This window comes from Lactuca virosa, chromosome 6, assembly GCF_052849685.1.
Source record: "Lactuca virosa cultivar CGN04683 chromosome 6, Lactuca_virosa_CGN04683_v6, whole genome shotgun sequence".
Classification (NCBI taxonomy): Eukaryota; Viridiplantae; Streptophyta; class Magnoliopsida; order Asterales; family Asteraceae; genus Lactuca; species Lactuca virosa.
In genome coordinates this window covers 177023988-177044891 of record NC_136431.1, presented here as the reverse complement: position 1 = coordinate 177044891, position 20904 = coordinate 177023988, and the positions used below count along the sequence as shown (strand labels likewise).

The 20904-nt window shown below is 34.8% G+C and overlaps 2 protein-coding genes across 3 annotated transcripts; both read right to left on the bottom strand.

Annotated features, from left to right (window-relative positions):
* Positions 1-2279: 2279 nt before the first annotated feature.
* On the bottom strand, positions 2280-6758 carry LOC145121112 (putative receptor-like protein kinase At5g18500). 2 transcript variants are annotated; one of them, XM_079056895.1, is made up of 4 exons: positions 5714-6758; positions 5486-5632; positions 5281-5381; positions 2280-2687 (listed from the first exon to the last, which is right to left on the bottom strand). In XM_079056895.1, the coding sequence occupies exons 1-4, from the start codon at positions 6611-6613 to the stop codon at positions 2330-2332; spliced, it is 1506 nt and encodes a 501-aa protein (XP_078913021.1). In that variant the 5' UTR covers positions 6614-6758; the 3' UTR covers positions 2280-2329. The 2 variants fall into 2 exon arrangements, with proteins under 2 accessions (XP_078913021.1, XP_078913022.1); XM_079056896.1 differs by having other exon boundaries at positions 2497-2568.
* Positions 6759-19104: 12346 nt separating this feature from the next.
* Positions 19105-19785, bottom strand: LOC145122103 (uncharacterized). The gene has a single exon (XM_079057763.1). It carries the CDS (start codon positions 19783-19785, stop codon positions 19105-19107), a length of 681 nt encoding a protein of 226 aa, XP_078913889.1.
* Between the last annotated feature and the right edge of the window lie 1119 nt (positions 19786-20904).

Genomic DNA, 20904 nt, shown 5'->3' with positions numbered 1-20904 from the left:
GTGGACTCATGAAGTCAGTTAGGTCAATACCTTCTTCCCCTTCGATTGACATGTTTGACTTCACAGAACAATTATCTTCATTTTCATTTTCCTTAGTTACGTGCACAGTAGTACCAAAATGGTCCATGTAAAAGGCAGTTGTACTCCACATCGATAAGCAATGTTTATAAATTCTTGATATTGAAGTTCATTAGAAATCAAGGTTAAACCTTATCGGATTTGTAAATCAGGTTGACAATAATAAAGTTTCTCACACTTCTCTTGTGTGAATCGTTTAAGAAAACCCACAAACTCATTATATGACATACCAACAAAATCGATGTTGTCAAACACACGATGAACACCATCAGAATAGCAAAAAGGTTTGTTGATGAACACACCTTGGAAATGAGGAGGAGGGGTTTCTTCAATGAGGGGGAGGGGAGTGTAGAACGTAATCGATTTATTTAAAACAAATTAATATAAATGTACTACACATGGCCATTTCATTAAATGACCTAGCACCGACATTTTCCTTCGTGGCATGTATATTACCTTTCAACTCAACCCGGTTTCAGGTAACATAAGGGTATCTTAAAACAGGGAAATGAGAGTTTATCCCTTTAATGTGCAAAAAAAAAAAAATAGTTTAGTGACCTTTTAAAACAAACATGATAAGTTTGATGGGCTAATATGACAAGTGACACTGCATTTTGCTTAGCTCTCCTACATTGTTCCATACTAACCTCTACGCTAAATTTAGTCTTTACATCCACTTTTCGCATCCTAACATTGAATTTTTGATTCTCAAGAACTTCCCTGGTGAAATGACTACCAATCCATCTATAATTAACAATTGACCCTAACTTAAAATTTCTTGCACAATTATGGTCATTGATAAGTGACTTGATTTGGAAAGAGTGCTCCTCACTCATCCGTGACGCCCAGAGCCTAACTATGCATTCACCATCGCAACACTTAACCAATAACCTTTTACTGTATTTTTTTTCAAAGTACAATTGATACCCATTTGCTACAACATAATTACAAAGCATGAATTTCAATTGTTTAGGGTTGGTGAACCTCATACCTAGAATTGGCAACTGCTTCTTCCAAGATATGTCTTCATTAAACATTGATTTTCCTTTCACATCTGGGACATTCTCATCTTCATCATCTTTTGCATCACCTTCTGTGGCATCCTCATTTCCATTTTCCTGACTTACTCCTTCATTGGTTACTCCTTCCATGTTGCTCTGTTGTAGACTCGTGAAGTCAGTTAGGTCAATACCTTCTTCCCCTTCGATTGACATATTTGACTTCACAGAACAATTATCTTCATTTTCATTTTCCTTAGTTACGTGCATAGTAGTACCAAAATGGTCCATGTAAAAGGCAGTTGTACTCCACATCGATAAGCAATGTCTATAAATTCTTGATATTGAAGTTCGTTAGAAATCAAGGTTAAACCTTCTCGGATTTATAAATCAGGTTGACAATAATAAAGTTTCTCACACTTCTCTTGTGTGAATCGTTTAAGAAAACCCACAAACTCATTATATGACATACCAACAAAATCGATGGTGTCGAACACAAGATGAACACCATCAGAATAACAAAAAGGTTTGTTGATGAACACACCTTGGAAATGAGGAGGATGGGTTTCTCCAATGAGGGGGGAGGGGAGTGTAGAACGTAATCGTTTTATTTAAAACAAATTAATATAAATGTACTACGCATGGCCATTTCATTAAATGACCTAGCACCGACATTTTCCTTCGTGGCATGTATATTACCTTTCAACTCAACCCGGTTTCAGGTAACATAAATGTATTTTAAAACAGGGAAATGAGAGTTTATCCCTTTAATGTGCAAAAAAAAAAAGTAGTTTAGTGACCTTTTAAAACAAACACGATAAGTTTGATGGGCTAATATGACATTCCGAAACCGAATGATAAAAAACTGATTAAACCTAACCTTATTTGGTTTGGGTATGGTTAATTTAGAGATGTTAGAAAACCCAATACACTGAAAACCAATAAACTAAACCCAATAACACCTCTCAAGAAAAAGAGAAAAAGTTTTGGACGAGAATGCAAGGTAATAAAAACTCTAAAGGGTTATTTTTAGCATCATCCTCAAATTAAAATTAAAATGGGTTGAGAGGCATAATGTTCAAACATTTGATGTATTAAAAAATCCTTGAAAAAAATAAGCTCCCAAAGTAAATGGGTGACATTTATGCTAAAAAAAGATTTAAGTTGTAAGTTGTTAACACTATATTTTTGAAAAATATGAAATTTAAAGCTCAAAATAATACCTAAAAATCTATTCACAATAAATTTATTGGTTAAGTTTCATATTTTACAGGATGAAATTCAATGCCTTCAAGTATGTACATAAAGAATGAGGAAGCAATACGAAACGGACGCATAAATTCGATCCTAACATTATGTTCCTTACAGTTGCTTGTAAATTGATATAGTTCCATCATTAGCCATCCATCATCTCTTACCTGTGCAAGACATGAATTTCGATAGTCTCTCTCCTCGTCTAATTTGTATTTGAAGGGTACATATGTCCCATTATCTATACCAAAATGTTTGAAGACAAGGTTCACGCTGTATGTAATATCCGGTAACAAAAATTGGGTGCTCACATTCACTTTGAAATTATTGTTTATTGTGCACAATAAGACATTCAAAAACCTGCAAACATCACAATCACATGTATTAAATTATAGACAAAACTTCAAAAATGGTCCCTGTGGTTTTCGAAAATATCAAGTTTAATCCCTAAGTTCAAAAAACCTCACAGATGGTCCCTGTGGTTTCAAAACTTTTAACATTTGGTCCTTCCGGCTCACTCTGTTACCATTTAGCCGTTAAGTAAGGGGTATTTTTGTCATTTCACTACCCAGGGACTATTTTTGAAGATTTTCCTTATTTAAAAAAAAAGAAAAAAAATATAATTATTTAATATTAATGGGTCCCACCCCGTTCTCTCTCTCTCTCTCTCTCTCTCTCTCTCTCTCTCTCTCTCTCCCCCCCCCCCACCGTTCCTACTTCTTACTACCATCACCATTCTTCCACCCCTTTCTTTAAATCGCCGCCGAATTCCATTCTTTTATTTGATCTGAAACAGATTTCCATGGGCCCTTTTTATTATGAATACAGATTCGATAGGTGATGAACACTATGGTCGTTCTTTTCTCCTTTCCTAAGTATAATGGTTATAATTCCCAGATCAACACTATACACTGGTTTAGTGTCAAGTATAATAGTGGTGTGGAATGAAGTTGGATATAACAAAGGAAAAGCTGGTGGAACAGGGCAATGTTTTGGTTCTGTTATTTTATCGAACACTTTATGTGCGTAGCTCGGTTGATAATTTATAATGAATGAATGCAAAATGATTCATCCATACCTTAGTATATGAAATCCAACAGATAACAGGGGAATGTGCAGGGATGAAGGTATGAAATTGAGGAGATTAACAAACAAGCTTTTGTTAATAAGAGAAATGCATAAATGCTTCTATTTTGTAAATAATTGGGTTAGGCTTAAGCTCTTCACAATTGAAATCTCTGCCGCACTGTAACCCCTTCACTACCCGCTTTAACTCCTCCAACACTTCCACCTTCTTCTTCACCGCTTCCTCCTCCTCCTCCTACAACTCCGACATCCTCAACAACTCTGAAAGCTTGTCAGACTTGTAACTCTTACAGTTGTTATAGCTCTTAATCACATCAGATCTGTATTCGGATCTCTTACTCTCCTCCTTCGGCTTCTCCATCACCGGAGACATAACAGTTTCGTGGTGGCGATACCTGCCTCCACCGCATCTCATTGTAGCAATGATTCTACGACGACATGACGACCAAAACTTGAAATTCCCACCACCAACTCCAGCGGTGGTGGGGTGATGGTCTAGAACAATTGATCCCAAGTTGTTTTGATGAAGCTTTCCCATTTGATTTGACACCCTTTACTCTAAACCCATGAAATCAATCGTACATCACCTATGAACACCTTTTTTATAAACACGACCTTTTTATGTGGATCAATACGTAAAACCTTCACACACACACACACACACAGAGATGAGAGAAGTAGAGAAGTAGCAGAGGAGTAAATGTTGAGAGGTGAAGCTTCTGTGGTCTTGTGTGTGTATGTGTGTGCGTTTGTGTAAGAGAGAGAGAGAGAGAGAGAGAGAGAGAGAGGTGGGACCCATTAATATTAAATAATTATATTTTTTTTCTTTTTTTTAAATAAGGCAAATCTTCAAAAATAGTCTCTGGGTAGTGAAATGACAAAAATACCCCTTACTTAACGGCTAAATGGTAACGGAGTGAGCCGGAAGGACCAAATGTTAAAAGTTTTGAAACCACAAGGACCATCTGTGAGGTTTTTTGAACTTAGGGATTAAACTTGATATTTTCAAAAACCACAGAGACCATTTTTGAAGTTTTGTCTAAATTATAACATTTCACTCATTCATGCATTTCATTATTGAGAATAATGGAGGCTTTTGTCTTTGGTTAATTTAAATGTTAACACTTGTATAAAAATAACTTAAATTGTCGGATTAATTTCACAGAAACAATGTAAAATATATAATTCTGTTAATGGGTGGAGAGTAAATATATGCCTATATATGGATATGATAACAACTACTGTATATTACAAACAAGAATTACATTCTAAAATAGGTTACGAACACCAAGCTAATCAGTAGCTTAATAAAGACCCAATGGAAACTATATAGTAGAAATTAAATTAAATCAATAATTTAATTATAATTAATATGATTTAATATTATTTATGAAGATTGCACATTTTAAAAAATAAACCATTTTTTTACATAAATCTTTTGGTTCACATCTTATTTTAAAGATATAGAAAAGACTGTAAGGATTTTTAAATTTTAAAAAACAAAAGCACCTATATATTAAGTATTGAGAAATATCTTAAAGTAAAGGGTACCTAGTCAACGTTGAAGAGATAAATCTATATGTATTCAGAATAAGAAATAGGAAAGGTATGTGGCTTAGAAAACTCCGTCTTCCATAAAAGTTGAAGAGGACTAATATAAATTTATTTTAATAATTGATCAACTAAAAGAAAAAAAAAAGCAGAAAAATAAAGTGATGTTTTTATATATAATTACCGACAAAAAACTTAAATGTGAGAACATATATAGGAGATGAGAAAAAACGTACTTTTCATAAATATTTTCTTTATATAATTTATTAAAACAAAAGAGAAGGGAAACCAGTAGCTAATAAGCATATTTACTAACCTCGAATCTTTTGTGGCATAAGGTTGCAGTTGGTGTTCAGAGATACACGTTTTTGAACATATCATTTCGACAACTTCTCCACTGTTATTTATTGATATCCACTGCCCAACAAAACAATTCAATTTTAAAAAACTGTTGTGAATAAATAATAAAGTAAAGTTCAAATATTTTCGTTATTCAAAGTGGAAGCATATTATTGGTTTACTGTTTTGCCATCGTCAACAAGGAATCCTTTCAAGAAAAGCGTGTAAAGTTGACTTTGAGATTTGTAAGATAGAGGAGCTACTGCAAGATGAGCAATCCTGATCATTTCTTCAAAGTCCAATTTCTTTCCGAGATCTTCAAAAACCTCCTGTATAAATATTATATTTCAAGAACAATCTTGAACAATAAATCTAAACTTGGAAGAAATCGAACTAGATAGAACACTTACTTGTTGTTTAAGTGCAAACTCAAGTTCTTTCACTATTTCAGCCGTCGTTGGTCGTTTCTCAGAAGCTTTCTCAAGACATTTATATGCGACGGAAGAAAAGGACTCCAAAGAACTCGATCCCATTTCTTCTTTTAGACCATGGAAGATAATCTCATCTAATCTCTTCTCTTCATAACATTTTTTCCATTTAGGCACTAAAATTGTTATCTTATCATTAGAGTACTCGTAACATAACTTCCCACACATTACTTCAAACAACACCACTCCAAAAGAGTAGACGTCAGATTCTTTTGATAAAAATCCCGTTTCCAAATACAACGGATCACAATACCCAGGCGTACCAACAGCATTGGAGAAAAGATACGTTTGTGGTTGGTTAGCAGGGCCAAGTTTTGACAAGCCAAAATCAGAAACTTTAGCTGTCCATTTCTCATCTAGAAGGATGTTTGAACTTTTGATGTCTCGATGAAGAACTCTTTGTTGTGTCTCCATGGGATCATGAAGAAAGTTTAGTGCACGTGCAGCGCCAATACATATCTTCAAACGTTGGCTCCATGTGACACTAATTTGGTTTAGATAGCGATCGAGGCTCCCACGAGATGCATACTCGTACACAAGGATCCTTTCATCACCCTCAATGCAAAAATGCATAAGAGGGACCAGATTTTCATGTCTATATTTGGAAAGCGTAATGATCTCCTTCCAAAACTCTATATTCCCTTGACCTAGTCTGCGATCTAAGCGCTTAAAAGCAACCGTAGTTCGTCCCTCCGGGAGAGATAACTCCCCATTGTACACGACTCCAAACCCACCCTTTCCAATTCGCTTGCTTGCACTAAAGTTGTCGGTGGCTTCTGTTATGTCCTTCAGCTGAATTTTGAGGTGATCAAACTCTTCCATGTAAGAGATTATAGGGCGATCAAAGAAATATTACAGAAGAAGAAAATAAGACAGGTTGAAACAATTATAAGTGAAAAGGTAGAATGATGTATTAAAGAACCATCCTTATTTCTTTCACTCTTTGTCGGCTTTACATTTTAGATTGTTAAAGTTTTCCGGGTCAATGTTTTTCTATTACACGGCTATATATACTTTTGAGATTGCTAAAGCTTTTTGAATCAATAATAATTTGTAGAAAAATTAACAATAAATTTTAATTTTTTTAATAGAAAATTCTAAAAAACCTGTTAATTCTTTTATTTATGCATTTTTTGATATGTTCGCGTACGTGGTAGGTACTTAGGACTGGATCATTAATTTTTTCAAAATAATAATTTTTTTTTCTATAGATTTCTTTAAAATTTGTATATAATATATAAATGTATTTTTAAATATTTATATGTATTTTTACATATTTTTATATTTTTTTTACATATTTATGTATTTTTTAAGTTTTTTATATACAGTTTTATGTATGTTTATATTTTTTAAATTTATAAACATATTTTTTTATGTATTTATAGGTATTTTTAAGTATTTTTATGTACTTTGTGTGTATATATATATATATATATATATATATATATATATATATATATATATATATATATATATATATATATATATTATTTCAAGTGGCCTTCCAAGTAATTCTCAAAATTCAACCATTCAAGCACCATTGTCTTTACCATTTCATCCAATTCCCACACGCTCTTCTAGTATGTCTGGTTGGTTTCCTGAATACCCGCATACTTTAACCTTTTCTTATTCGCTTATTTTGTATTTAAACTATAAATTTATAAAATATATATATGCACATACAAAAACTTGAGGTTCCTTTTATGAAGAAATATTCAAACGACGATGGGTTCAGAATTACAAGAAAAGTCACTTGTAGAAACAATTTTTTTCGTTTCTAAATGTATTGATTTTGTTCCTATAGACCGTAGAAACAAAATTTTGTTATTGTGAGTGTTTTGTTGCTATAGGCTCGATGCTATAGGTCCCGCCTCCTTTTAAAAACAAAACTTTTGTTTCTATAGATTATTTATTTTTCATTATTTTAATACTTCCTGGAACAAACAAATTTTTTTAAATTTATTTCAAAAATATTTGAAATCTTTTTCAAAATTTTGTACAAAAATATTTTTATTTAGATTTCCGGATTTTGTACCAAAATATTTTAATTATATTTCCAGATTTTATACTAAAACATAATATTATCTATTAAATCCAAAGCTAACACAAAAGTTAACATCCAATTTGATACAAACCGTTCAATGTATTAAGAAAACAAAATCATGCAATGTCTAAATTGTCAAATTACTCCTCATCGCTAGTATTTTCTTGGTCATTTGTTTCTCGAAATTGATGAAATCCTAGTATTGGATCATTGAATTGCATCGACGGTTGGTAGTTGGGATAATGAATAATAAAATTTTCAACATTATCTTAACAATTACATCAGACATTCATACGATAAGAAGAAAAATAAAATATTTCAACAAATATAACACACATTTTAAGATCAATTTTATATATATAAAAAAACAGATTGGTGAATTAAATTCTAATACTCTACCAAAACTCAATGACCACTATATGAAAGTGATCATCAAATGTGAGACTGAAAGTTTCTTCTAGCTTCCTTGTTCGCTTGTTTAACACCATATAGGCTACAGAATTTTGAGAATATCCCAAGAAAATTCATTCATCAACTTTTGACTGAAAATTGGAAAGATTATCCCTGAGATTCATGATGAAACATCTGCATCCAAAAACATGGAAAAATTTAACATTAGGTTTCCTTTTCTTTATAATTTCATAAGGTGTTATGTTAAAACGACGATGAATGAAAGAACGATTTTGCGTAAAGCAAGTAGTCGAAACCCCTCTGCCGAAAAGTATTGTGGCAAGTTTGCATAAGTGAGCATCGTTCTCGCCGCTTCACACAAGGAACGATTCCTCCTTTCGACAACACCATTTTGTTGCGGTGTGTATGGGGACGAGAAATTATGAGATATGCCTAGTCCAGTAAAAAATGAATCCAAAATTCGATTTTTGAACTCCTTTCCATTGTCGTTCTTTATCTTTCAAACTTTCATTTTTAAGCTCAATTCAATGTTCTTGATAAAATCAATCATCACTTGAGCATTTTTAGACTTCTGTTGAAGAAAGAAAACTCAAGTAAACCTTAAAAAAATCATCAACAATAACTAGTATGTATTTATTCTAATTGAGAGACTCAACAATCGAAGGTCCACACAAGTCAATGTGAAGAAATTCCAAAGGTTTAATGATTTTTAATCAATTATGATCAGATGACCCTGACGATGTTGTTTTCCCTGTTCAAATGCAACACACAACAAATCATTGTCAAATTTCAAAACAGGTAAACCACGAACAAGATCATCAAGAACACGTTTGTTTAAGTTTTTTAAGTTGAGATGAGAAAGAATTTTATGCCATAACCAACTTAGATCCGAAGATGCTTTCGATAGAAAACACACCGAGGGAATGCCCACAATTGGTTTCATGTCAAGAGTGAATATGTCTCCCTTTCGTTTTGACTTCAGCAGGATCTCGTATGTTTCCTTGTTGGAGATAATACTTCCTTCATCATAAAAAAAAAGAAAAAACCAGATTTCCTGTTCCAACAACTAGTTGCGAAACACTAATCAGATTGTGCTTTAAACCTTCAACATAAGTGAATCGATTCACAGTGAATTTCCCGTTCGTCACCTTTCCATAACCTTTGACTTTACATTTTTGGTTGTTTCCAAACTTGACAACTCCAACATTTTCCAACTTTCGAAAATCTATCAAATTTTCTTTCCTCCTAGTCAAGTGACGCGAGCATCCACTATCGATGTACCACTTTTCATCATATTGCTCGTCATATAGTACCTGCAATCAGTTAGAAGAATTTAGGTCCCAAAGACCTTTTGGGTCCTTGGACATTAGTTTGAAACACACTGTTCAATGAAGAACCTAAAACCCATTTACGAACTTTTGATTTGAAATTGTCAATTAAGTCCATTTCACTTGCTTTAGGCATCAAAATATAATCATGCAATGGGGAATGTTCAACTTTGATTTTAACTTTTTCATCCTTTTTCTTAGAGGCATCAATTTTCTTCTTTGAAATTTCGTTCCACTTTCGTACTGTTGGTGTAGACTCCTGAGATGAAGTACTTCCATTTATTGAATCATTCAAGTACTTCTCATAAGCATTTTTTATTTGCTCTTGAGAATACTTTCGTGATTGATCTTGTTTTCCTTTTCCTTCAGGCCAATGGTTGATGTTCTTAACATCACTTCTACCTTTTGTGAATGAAGCTTTCATCTTCTGTGTCGAATCAGGATTTGGAAAAAATGGGTTTTTAGAAAAGTCCAAAAAATTACTGACTTTTTTCCTTTTTTGATATACTTGGTAGGTACTTAGGACTGAATCGTTAATTTTCCCAAAATAATAAGAATTTTCTACAGATTTATGTATTTTTATTTCAAGTGGCCTTCCAAGTAATTCTCCAAATTCAACCATTCAAGCACGATTGTCTTTACCATTTCATCCAATTCCCACAGGTTCTTTGAGTATGTCTGGTTGGTTTTCCTGAATACCCACATACTTTAACCTTTTCTTATTCGCTTATCTTGTAATTAAACAACAAATTTAAAAAAATATATGCACATACAAAAACTTGAGGTTCCTTTGAGGAGGAAATATTCAAACGACGATGGGTTCAGAATTACAAGAAAAGTCACTTGTAGAAACAATTTTTTTTGTTTCTAAATGTATTGATTTTGTTCCTAAAGACCGTAGAAACAAAATTTTGTTACTGTGAGTGTTGTTGCTATAGGCTCGATGCTATAGGTCCCGCCCCCTTTTAGAAACAAAACTTTTGTTTCTATAGCTTATTTATTTTTCGCTATTTTAATACTTCCCGGAACAAACAAATTTTTTTAAATTTATTTTAAAAATATTAGGAATCTTTTTCAAAATTTTGTACAAAAATACTTTTATTTAGATTTCCGGATTTTGTACCAAAACATTTTAATTATATTTCCAGATTTTATACTAAAACATAATATTATCTATTAAATCCAAAGCTAACACTATAGTTAACATCCAATTTGATACAAACCGTTCAATGTATTAAGAAAACAAAATCATGCAATGTCTATATTGTCAAATTGCTCCTCATCGCTAGTATTTTCATGGTCATTTGTTTCTCGAAATTGATGAAATCCTAGTATTGGATCATTGAATTGCATCCACGGTTGGTAGTTGAGATAATGAATAATAAAATTTTCAACATTATCTTAACAATTACATCAGCGTTCATACGATAAGAAGAAAAATAACATATTTCAACAAATATAACACACATTTTAAGATCAATTTTATATATATACATATAAAAAAATATATTAGTGAATCAAATTCTAATACTCTACCAAAACTCAGTGACCACTATATGAAAGTGCAAATGGCTAAAAGCTAAAACCAAATCCATGTATTGTGGCACCAAAGCTAAAGTTATCATCTATGTATATGCATTTATAAAACATATGACAGTTTTATGCAATCAGTTGCTAAAACCAAACACTCTTTGTACTAGAACTTATGTACCAACATATTTTTCACCATGAGTTGCTTTGTATGTATAGTTAGAAGTGATGTACCAAAACTTATAAGTTGATTTGCTTGAAATTGAAATCCTGAACATCAAATGGAAAGTTTACGCTAGAAATCATGGCATTAGAAGCTATGACATTTCAGTAGCATGAATACAAACAAATCGGTGAAACAAGGTTGAAAGAAAAGCAGTTAGGAGAAGAGGGAAGAATACTTATCCGAGATGCTTTTTCGCCGACAATGCTACCTTTGCCTTGGTTGCCGGTCTCTCCTTCCTGATTGTCATATAGGTGTAAGGGAAGAAAGGTTGAAAGAAAAGCATGTCGAAGAAAAGGGATAAATACATATCAAAGATGCTTCATCGCCGACAGTTCTTTGTTCGCATGAGATAGTTGATCGGCGATGTTGTCTTCGACTTGCTCCCCCAGTGTCTCCTTCTGATTTTAGTTTGGGTGCAAGTGAATAAAGGTAAAGGAGTTGATCTTTAGGGTTAGGTGCAAAAAACACTTTTCATATCTATAAATTTTCATCTCATTAATAATATTATTTTAAAAAAATTAATTAAAAAATAGAAAAATTAAATCTATAGCAACAAAGTTTAGTTTCTATAAAATTTTCATCACTCTAAGAAGAGGGAAACTTTCCCGCTTATCATATTCCAACAAAAATTGGTAAGGAAAAATTCCTTCTTACCCTATTGCAACAAAAAATTATTCCTAAACATGGGGCAACATGAAAATACCTAAAATCTTGTTGGAACTAATTTTTGTTTCTGTTGGATGGATCAATAGCAACGACCACCTCAAGTCTTCTTATATAAACCTAAAGTTGAAGTATGTTTTGATCCTTGAATCGACGTGAGACTCAAATTGGATGTCAAATAAAGAAAAAAGATAGTGAGTTAATATAACATATGTGTAACGTCTCAAAACCAGAACCAAATTTTTTTGTTTTTATATTAATTAAAGCATCAACCAAACTGATGAGTTTTGAGCATAACAAACAAATTCCTATGTGTGCATGCAACCCTAATTCTTGGATCTATGTTTTCTCTATTGAACATACAACTTTTGAACATCAAATGAAAATCCCTAATAGATCTCTATAATTTTCGAAAATCATAACTAGGGTTAGTAAACATACCTTTGATTGTTATGTAGTAATAACAATGAAAATCCAAGTCTTCTTCAACCTTGAGAGCAAGTGTCACAAATGTCATGCCTCTAGTAGATCACACCCAAAATAAGCAAGAGGATGAGAGAGGAGAGAAGAGGAGGAGGCTTGAAATTTTCGGCTATCCTTCTAGGGTTTCAGATGATCGAAAATGAGAAGGAGTAAGGCTCCTTATATAGTGAGGTAGCTTAGAGCCAAAGCTAGGGCTTTAGGAGGAAACCCTAATTCTTTAGCTTAAGGACCAAGCAACCCAAGAATCCCCATCCAGGAGCCCTTGGACGAAAATTCCAGGGCCTTCCTAGAAGTTTCGTCCAACCCTTTCTAGGGAGGTTCTAGAGCCTCTTTCCTCAATTATCAATAAATTTCCAAACAACCCCTGCACTTCTAATTAATTCAATTAATCCCAAAATTAATTCCAATTAGTTTCTGATTAATTATTAATTAAATAATATGATTTCTAATTAATATATTATTTCCATAATAAATTAATAAATCATTTATTTCAATTTATTAATCAAATAATAAATTGAACCTCTCTCCAAAAGTCATCCTGTCTAGTTGCTAGTTATGAGGGCAACCTAAATGGACTGTGTTATTATCAATTCAAATATATACCAATTGTAGTTATGGCTTAGACACCTAATCCAACAGTCTCCCACTTGGATAATTCTAATAACTATAATTGTCAGTATAACTTCAAAAACTGATTAGCAAATTGTAGCTCTCAAAGCCGCTGACAAACTCTGACCTAGTTAGTTATGTGTACTAAGATAATTGATCATATAATCATCCGTTCTGCAAGATATCATGTGGAAAAACGACATAGAACAGAATCAATCTCACTGTCCAATATTTTGTTTCCCGATTTCCTATTTGTAATGACCAAGAACTACTAATCGAACACATCAATTTAGTCCTGGCTGGGCCCGACACTATAACTCAACACCAAATCATCGAGGGGACCAAAATATCGTTTTTCCCGTTATGGAAAAAGGAACATATAAACTTTGACTAATATGCTTGTAATATTTACTCATCAAATCATGCACAACAATATGTTTTATAACATTAAGTTACTGATGCGTTTACGCATTATCAATGCACAACCAACTTGTAAAAAACAACTCATATATCTCCATTTAAAGATTATAAGATATTATCGTCTCAGAATTACGCGTGATAAATTCCATGAAGTAATTCTCTGAGTGTGGGTTAATCCAATACTTAAATCCCCATTTCAAAAGTACTCATGATGTTAAACCCGAAATACCAAGGAAAAAATTTTCATTTTCAAAAATGGGAATTTCATTCATTATTCATTTAAAAAGAAATCCATTACATCAAGTCATGACAAAATATCAGAGTATCCATAACAATATATGCAGAATATGCTGGAGAGTGAATGTTGCGCCATCAAGCCGGACCCTTCCCCTTAGTACCAGAAGTACCTGAAAGCACCCAAATAAATTATAAGCAAAAGCTTGGAGAGTTTCCCAAAATAACACATACTAATCATACAAATGGGCCCATCCCTGGGGTTCATTTCCAACCCAATACAAATATGCCCCCCTTCCCTGGGGCTTCGTGCTGGGTATATTTCAACCCAACATATCACAGTGGGCCCTGCCCTGGGGTATATTTCAACCCGACATATCATATTGGGCCCCCGCCTTGGGGTGTGTTTCAACCCGATCACAACATATAACACACAACAACTAACATTTTGCATAAACAAACAATGGACCGGCCTTGGTGCCTTTTACCCGTAATACCAGGAAGAGACTCACCTCGGTTCGCTGAAAACAATAGCTGTTCGGCTACCAATCCAAAAATCTCACACTGTATAAATATACAAATTAACCTAATTAGGATTATGACAATACCTAGCCAAGGGCCCAAAATCCCAAGTGTAAATTCCTCCAATATGGCCCAAAAGCCTTTCTTCCTAAATGAGCCTAACATCCAAGGTCCATTACAATAATGGGCCACAAGGCCCAATAGGCCTAACCATGCCACCTATGGTCCAAAACAAGTACAAAGGCCCAATAACTCTTAATGGGTCCAGGCCCAAGGCTGAATAGGGCCCAAAATAGATCATAAGCCCAACGAAGCCCAAACTCCACTGGGGAGCGTACGCCCAACATACCTCATCAGTACGCTTATCATATTGGATCCTTTGGCTGTACGTGCAACATACAAATCATTACGCCCAACGTACAAGCCGGTTTGCACAAATGACCATTAAGTGATTAAATCATGTAGTCATTCTCTCCAACTCTAGATCTTGGTCATAATAGAGGTCCTAGGGCATAAAGTTGGCAACTTTGTGCCTTTGCATGCCATGTAGGAAACCAACACTTCATTTTATCCATTAAGACTCTCTTTAAGATATTAAACCCCTGCATGGTGCCATAACAACCATCAAGTTAGCATTTTTATGCGTTTAACCAGACAAAGGGACCTAGATCTAACATCCTTAACCCCTGGAGTTGCTCAAACTCACAAAAGAGGATCCATGGACCAAAAATGAACTCATAACTAGCCCTAACTCATTCTAGCAAAAGGAATAAGCAAGGTCTGGACTTTTTACCTCCAAGAGCTCCCCAAGATGAAGTAGATGTAGGATCTATAAGCTCACCCACGTTCAAGACTTGACCACCACATTCTCCTTCTTGCAAACCCACTAAAATGGCCACCTAAAACACTTTTAAGCTAAAGGATCACACTCTTTTGCAAAACTAGGGTTTTGGGATGATAAGAGGCAATGGAGGCTGCTTAGGGTAAGGTCCAAATCGCATAAGAGTGTTTAAATAGGGTCCTTGCCCTAAAATTAGGGTTTTGGTCTTAAGCCACGTACGCCCTCACGTACGTGGTGCATGCCCGCGTCCATTCCTCCTTAGTAAGCTAAGCGTATGCATATGTACGCCCAACGTATGTAGGGACCCTTCATGCAAAAGAAATTTTATTCCAGGGGTAGAAAGGGTAAATACCTGCATTCCGATTGTTACACATGAATATTTCAGCAAATCCATTACTATGTCTAAAACTCTTTAGACAATTTACAATACAATTCATGACAGTCTTGATTCATTACTTACTTCCAAAAGTACGATCGGTTGTGGATGTTTAAATAATCCAATTATTCGGGAAGTAAAACATGCAAAATAAAGCACAATAATAAACAATTGACAAATGACAGTAAACAATACTCATAAATAATTCTCTATTATTTAATCATCAAAAGTCAATTACATTTGCTTTTTTACAAGTTTCTAAATATTTATCTAACCACTAAAACTAACATCATCTTTTAGACCAATGCTCTTTGCATGCTGAACGTGCTTACTCAGACCCTTTGTGAGGGGATCTGCAAAATTCTCTTCTGATGATACCCTCTTTATGATGAGGTTTTCTTTTTCTACTCTATGTCTGATAAAATTATATTTTCTGTCGATATGTCTCGATCTGCCATGATCTCTTGGTTCGTTTGTCAAGGCGACCGCTCCTTCATTATCATAGAAAATCTCTGTTGGCTCCTTTATGGCTGGCATAACTCCAAGGTCTCCGATGAATTTCTTCAACCATATAGCCTCCTTCAATGCTTTGCTTGCTGCTATGTACTATGATTCACAGGTAGAATCAGCGACAATCTCCTGTTTGGAAGTTTTCCAAGTTATCGCTCCTCCATTAATGGTAAACACCCAGCCAGATTCAGAACGGACGTTGTCTCTGTCTGTCTGAAAGATGGCGTATGTATACCTAGTTACTCTTAAGTTATTACTGCCACCAAGAACAAGGACCCAATCCTTAGTCCTTCGTATATACTTAAGAATATTCTTGACCGCTATCCAATGAGCTCTACCCAGATTTTCCCTGATATCGACTAACCATGCTCAAGGCAAAACCCACATCATGGCGAGTACATGTCATAGCATACATGATCGATCCAATGGTGGAAGCATATGAAACTCGACTCATTTCTGCTATCTCTACATCAATACTCGGACTTTGAGTCTTACTCAGTTTGGTATTACTCTAGATAGGCAACTCTCCTTTCTTGGAATTCTCCATGCTAAAACATTTTAACACTTTATCCAAATACGTACTTTGACTAAGTCCATTTAGTCTTTTACTCGTGTTTCTCAAAATTCTTATCCCTAGAATATAGGCAGCCTCTCCCAGATCCTTCATAGAAAAACACTTTCCAAGAGAAGACTTAACTTCTTGCAAAGCTCGAATGTCGTTTCCTATGAGAAGTATGTCATCAACATACAATACCATGAAGGTTACTATACTCCCACGAGCTTTGACATAAACACAAGATTCATCTCACTTCTAGAGATGCCAAACTCTTTAACTTTCTCGTTAAAGCAAAGATTCCATCTGTGAGAAACTTTTTTCAATCCATAGATTGATTTCTCAAGCTTACACACTCTATTGGGGTACTTAGCATCTAGAAAACCCTCTGGATGATTAATGTAAACATCCTTAGCCAACTTCCCATTAAGTAAAGCGATTTTGACATCCATCTGCCAAATATCATAGTCATGAAATGCAGCTATGGCTAGCATCACCCTAATAGATTTAATTTTAGCCACTCGTGAGAAGGTCTCATCATAGTCAACCCATGGGGTTTGAGTAAAGCCCTTCGCAACCAATCGAGCCTTGAAAGTGAGCACCTTTCCATCCATGTCAGTCTTCTTCTTGAAGATCCATTTGCACCCAACTGTCTTACGGCCTGGTACATTGTCAACCAAATTCCAAACTTGGTTGTCATACATGGACTTGATCTCGCTGTCCATTGCCTCTTTCCACTTGGCAGACTCAGGGCCCGCATTTGCTTCCTTGTAGTTAGAAGGCTCATACAAATTTACCAGTGTACTATCACTGATAAACATATCACCATCTGTAGTAATATGGAATACATAAAACTCAGGTGACATTCTAACTCTACTGAAACGCCTAAGAGGTAATAACTCGTCAATTGTTTCAACTGGAATTTCTTCTTCAGGTTGAGCCATAACATTTTCAGAGGTTCCTTCATCGTTTGACTCTTGAATTTCTTCAAGATCAATAGTACTCCCACTGTCCTCTTTGGGTATGAGCTCTCTTTAACGAAAGACTCCTCTTCATTCAACAAAGACCACGTTGTCACAAGGTCTGCAGAAAAAGTATCCAAATGACTTTTGTGGGTAGCCGATGAAAATACATCTCTTACTTCGAGGTTCAAACTTGTCGTGAGTCTCTCGTCTAACGAAAGCTTCACAATCCCAAACCTTAATATGTGCTAATGATGGAACCTTCCCTGTCCATATCTCGTGAGGTGTTTTGGCAATCTTCTTAGTTGGGACAAGATTAAGAATGTGGGCAGCAGTCTCTAAGACATACCCCCATAATGATATTGGAAGTGAAGCTCGAATCATTATGGAACGAACCATGTCGACTAAGGTTCGATTATGCCTCTCAGCAACACCATTAAGTTGTGGTGTCCTAGGAGGTGTTAATTGTGAAACTATTCCTCATTCCTTGAGGTAGTCGTGGAATTCGATACTAAGATGCTCACCACCTCTATCAGATCTGAGCATCTTGATCTTCCAGCCCAATTGATTCTCGACTCCTTGTTTGAAATCTTTGAACTTTTCAAAGGTTTCTGAGTTATGCTTGATTAAGTAGATATAGCCATATCTGCTATAATCATCAGTAAAAGTCACACAGAATCGATTTGCATCCCTAGTGGTGGATTTGAAGGGCCCACACATATGTGTGTATGAGATCCAAAAATCCGTCACCTCTTTTATAAGAACCAATGAAAGGTGATTTTGTCATCTTTCCAAGTAAACAACATTCGCATGTATCATCTGACTTTAAGTCAAATGATTCCAACACTCCATCCTTTAGGAGTTGGGCGACACGTTTCTTATTGACATGTCCAAGGCGACAATGCCACAAGCATGATTTGTTTAAACCATTAGACGAATCAATTTGTAAAACAGTATTACCTAAATTGTCTACAACCATCACGGTTTCATGCACACCATCACAAGGTAAAGCTTCAAAATAAAATACACCATTTTTAAAAGCAGAAATAGATCCATTCTCATTATTGAAAGAATATCTAAAACCTTGTCTGTATAAAGCATGAAATGAAATGATGTTTCGTGTCACCTCTGACGAGTAGCAACAATTATTCAAATCTAAACACAACCCACTACTAAGCACTAAGTTATAAACTCCAATCTTGGTAACATGTGACGATCTACTATTTCCCATGATCAAGTTCATTCTCCCATGCTCCACATCCTCACTTTTTCTTAGTCCCTGTAAATCAGAACAAATGTGAAAACCACATCCTGTATCAAGGACCCAAGAATGAGAATATGATGAGTTTTTAGATAAGATAGTGTAAATAGGTGCCGAGGTTGGCTTCACCTTTGCCATCCTTTACTTCTTGCAAGTACTTAGGGCACCTTCGTTTCCAATGCCCTTTCTCGTGGCAGTAAAAGCAAGTAGCCTCTTTAGGATCAGAGGCGGGGGGAGAATCAGAACTGGACTTTCCTTTGGGTCCATTGCTTGAGGACCCAACTTGGGACTTTCCCTTCCAATTCTGTTTAGGAGGACCTTTCCTCTTCTTCCCTTTTCCTTACCCAATGGCCAAGACAGGAGCAGTAGAAGGGGTGGACGAAACACCATTTCCCTTCATTCCTGCTTCATTAGTTCGCGGGAGGTTCTGAATTTGAGCCACTATGTTCTCTTGGTTGTTCAGGTGATAAGTTAGGATAAACTGATCATAACAACAGGGCAATGAGTACCAGACTATATCAATAGCCACTTCCTCATCAAAGTTCACATTGAGCTTTATCAAGCGCTCCACGTATCGTTGCATTCTTTGCACATGGCTACTGACAGACTCTCCATCTTTCATCTTGCTAGTGATGAGGGACTTTACTACCTCATACTTCTCTTGACGAACTCGTTGGTGGTACTTTTCCACCAAGTCCTTTTTAATCTCATATGGCCAGTAATCCTTGTAGAACCTTTGTAGCTCGGGAGTCATAGTAGCCACCATGATGCATGCCACTTTGGTTGCATCATTGTATTGCTTCCTATACTCAGCTAGTTCTGCGGCAGTAGCTTTGGTTTGATCAATCTCAAGAAGTTCCTTTTCGAGCACATACTCTTTATCCTCGAAACGTAGATCCATTTTGATGTTACGCATCCAATCATTATAATTGGTGTCATCAAAAGTAACTCTTGAGCAGATGTTCAAAAGCGAGAAGTTGTTGTTGGAGGAGAAACCAGAAGCATCGTTGGGAGTTGACATCGGAAGGAGAAGAAAGACTAGTTTTAGGTTAGATAGGAATAATCCTCCATATAACACCCAAATAAAATATTAAGGCTAGGATCCAACTAGATATTTCACAACTTAAAAAAGGGATGTCGTAATCTAACTGTGAAATAAATAATGGTAGGTAAATGATGATTTACCAATTTCACCACGAAAAACGAAATTTGAATAAATTAGGTTTTTAATGAAATTCCTAGATCTTTTGAGATTCATTGAACTATTCAATGGCATGTTTAATCTCGATTATGCTCTTCCATCTGTGACTGGGATACCGAAGATCACAAACAAGATATGAATAACCATGCAAATTAGATTGGTACTCTCGACGTCATTTATCATCTAATCAATGTGCCGGTTAGCCACACACGCTCCATTAATCAATGATAATTTACAAGACCCCCATTGCCACCCTTTATTAGTCCATATTAGTGTGCCAGTTAACTACACACGCTCCACTAACGATTTATAAAGTGCAATGTGCAATTTCATGGATTAGCATCAAATTCACATTTTTTCTAAAGTAATTAAGATTGAGAATTTTAATAAAAGAATTTAGTTACTTTATAATTTCGATATGCTTATTAATGAGAATTATTTTTCCTATCAAACCCGTTCGGCTAACGACCCTCCACCAATCAAGAGAGCGGTGGGTAAGAGTGGATACCGAATGATGGTCATTTTATAGGCCGCTTCCTTAAACTCCCTTTGTAGATTGACTTCATGAATGAAGCATACTAGTGGTTCGACTGACTTGTCTTATACATATAGTAAATATTAAACATTTAATTTTACATATAGTATAAGGTGTATTTTAAGTATTTCAAAATACTAGGTTTAATTATTAAATTTTGAAAATTAAAACCTTTAATTTAAATTTAATATTAAACCACATGATTTAATAATTATCTTAATTGAACATTTAATTAATTTATTAAATCAGATAAGGATTAGCCAATTAAATTAATCAAAATAATTTAACCTAATCCACTTCCCCTAAATTTCGAAAATCATGGGAGGGATTCCTCAAATTTTATAATTATCTAGTTAATCAAATAAGGAAATAATTACCAAAAATAAGAAACCCTTGTAAAACCC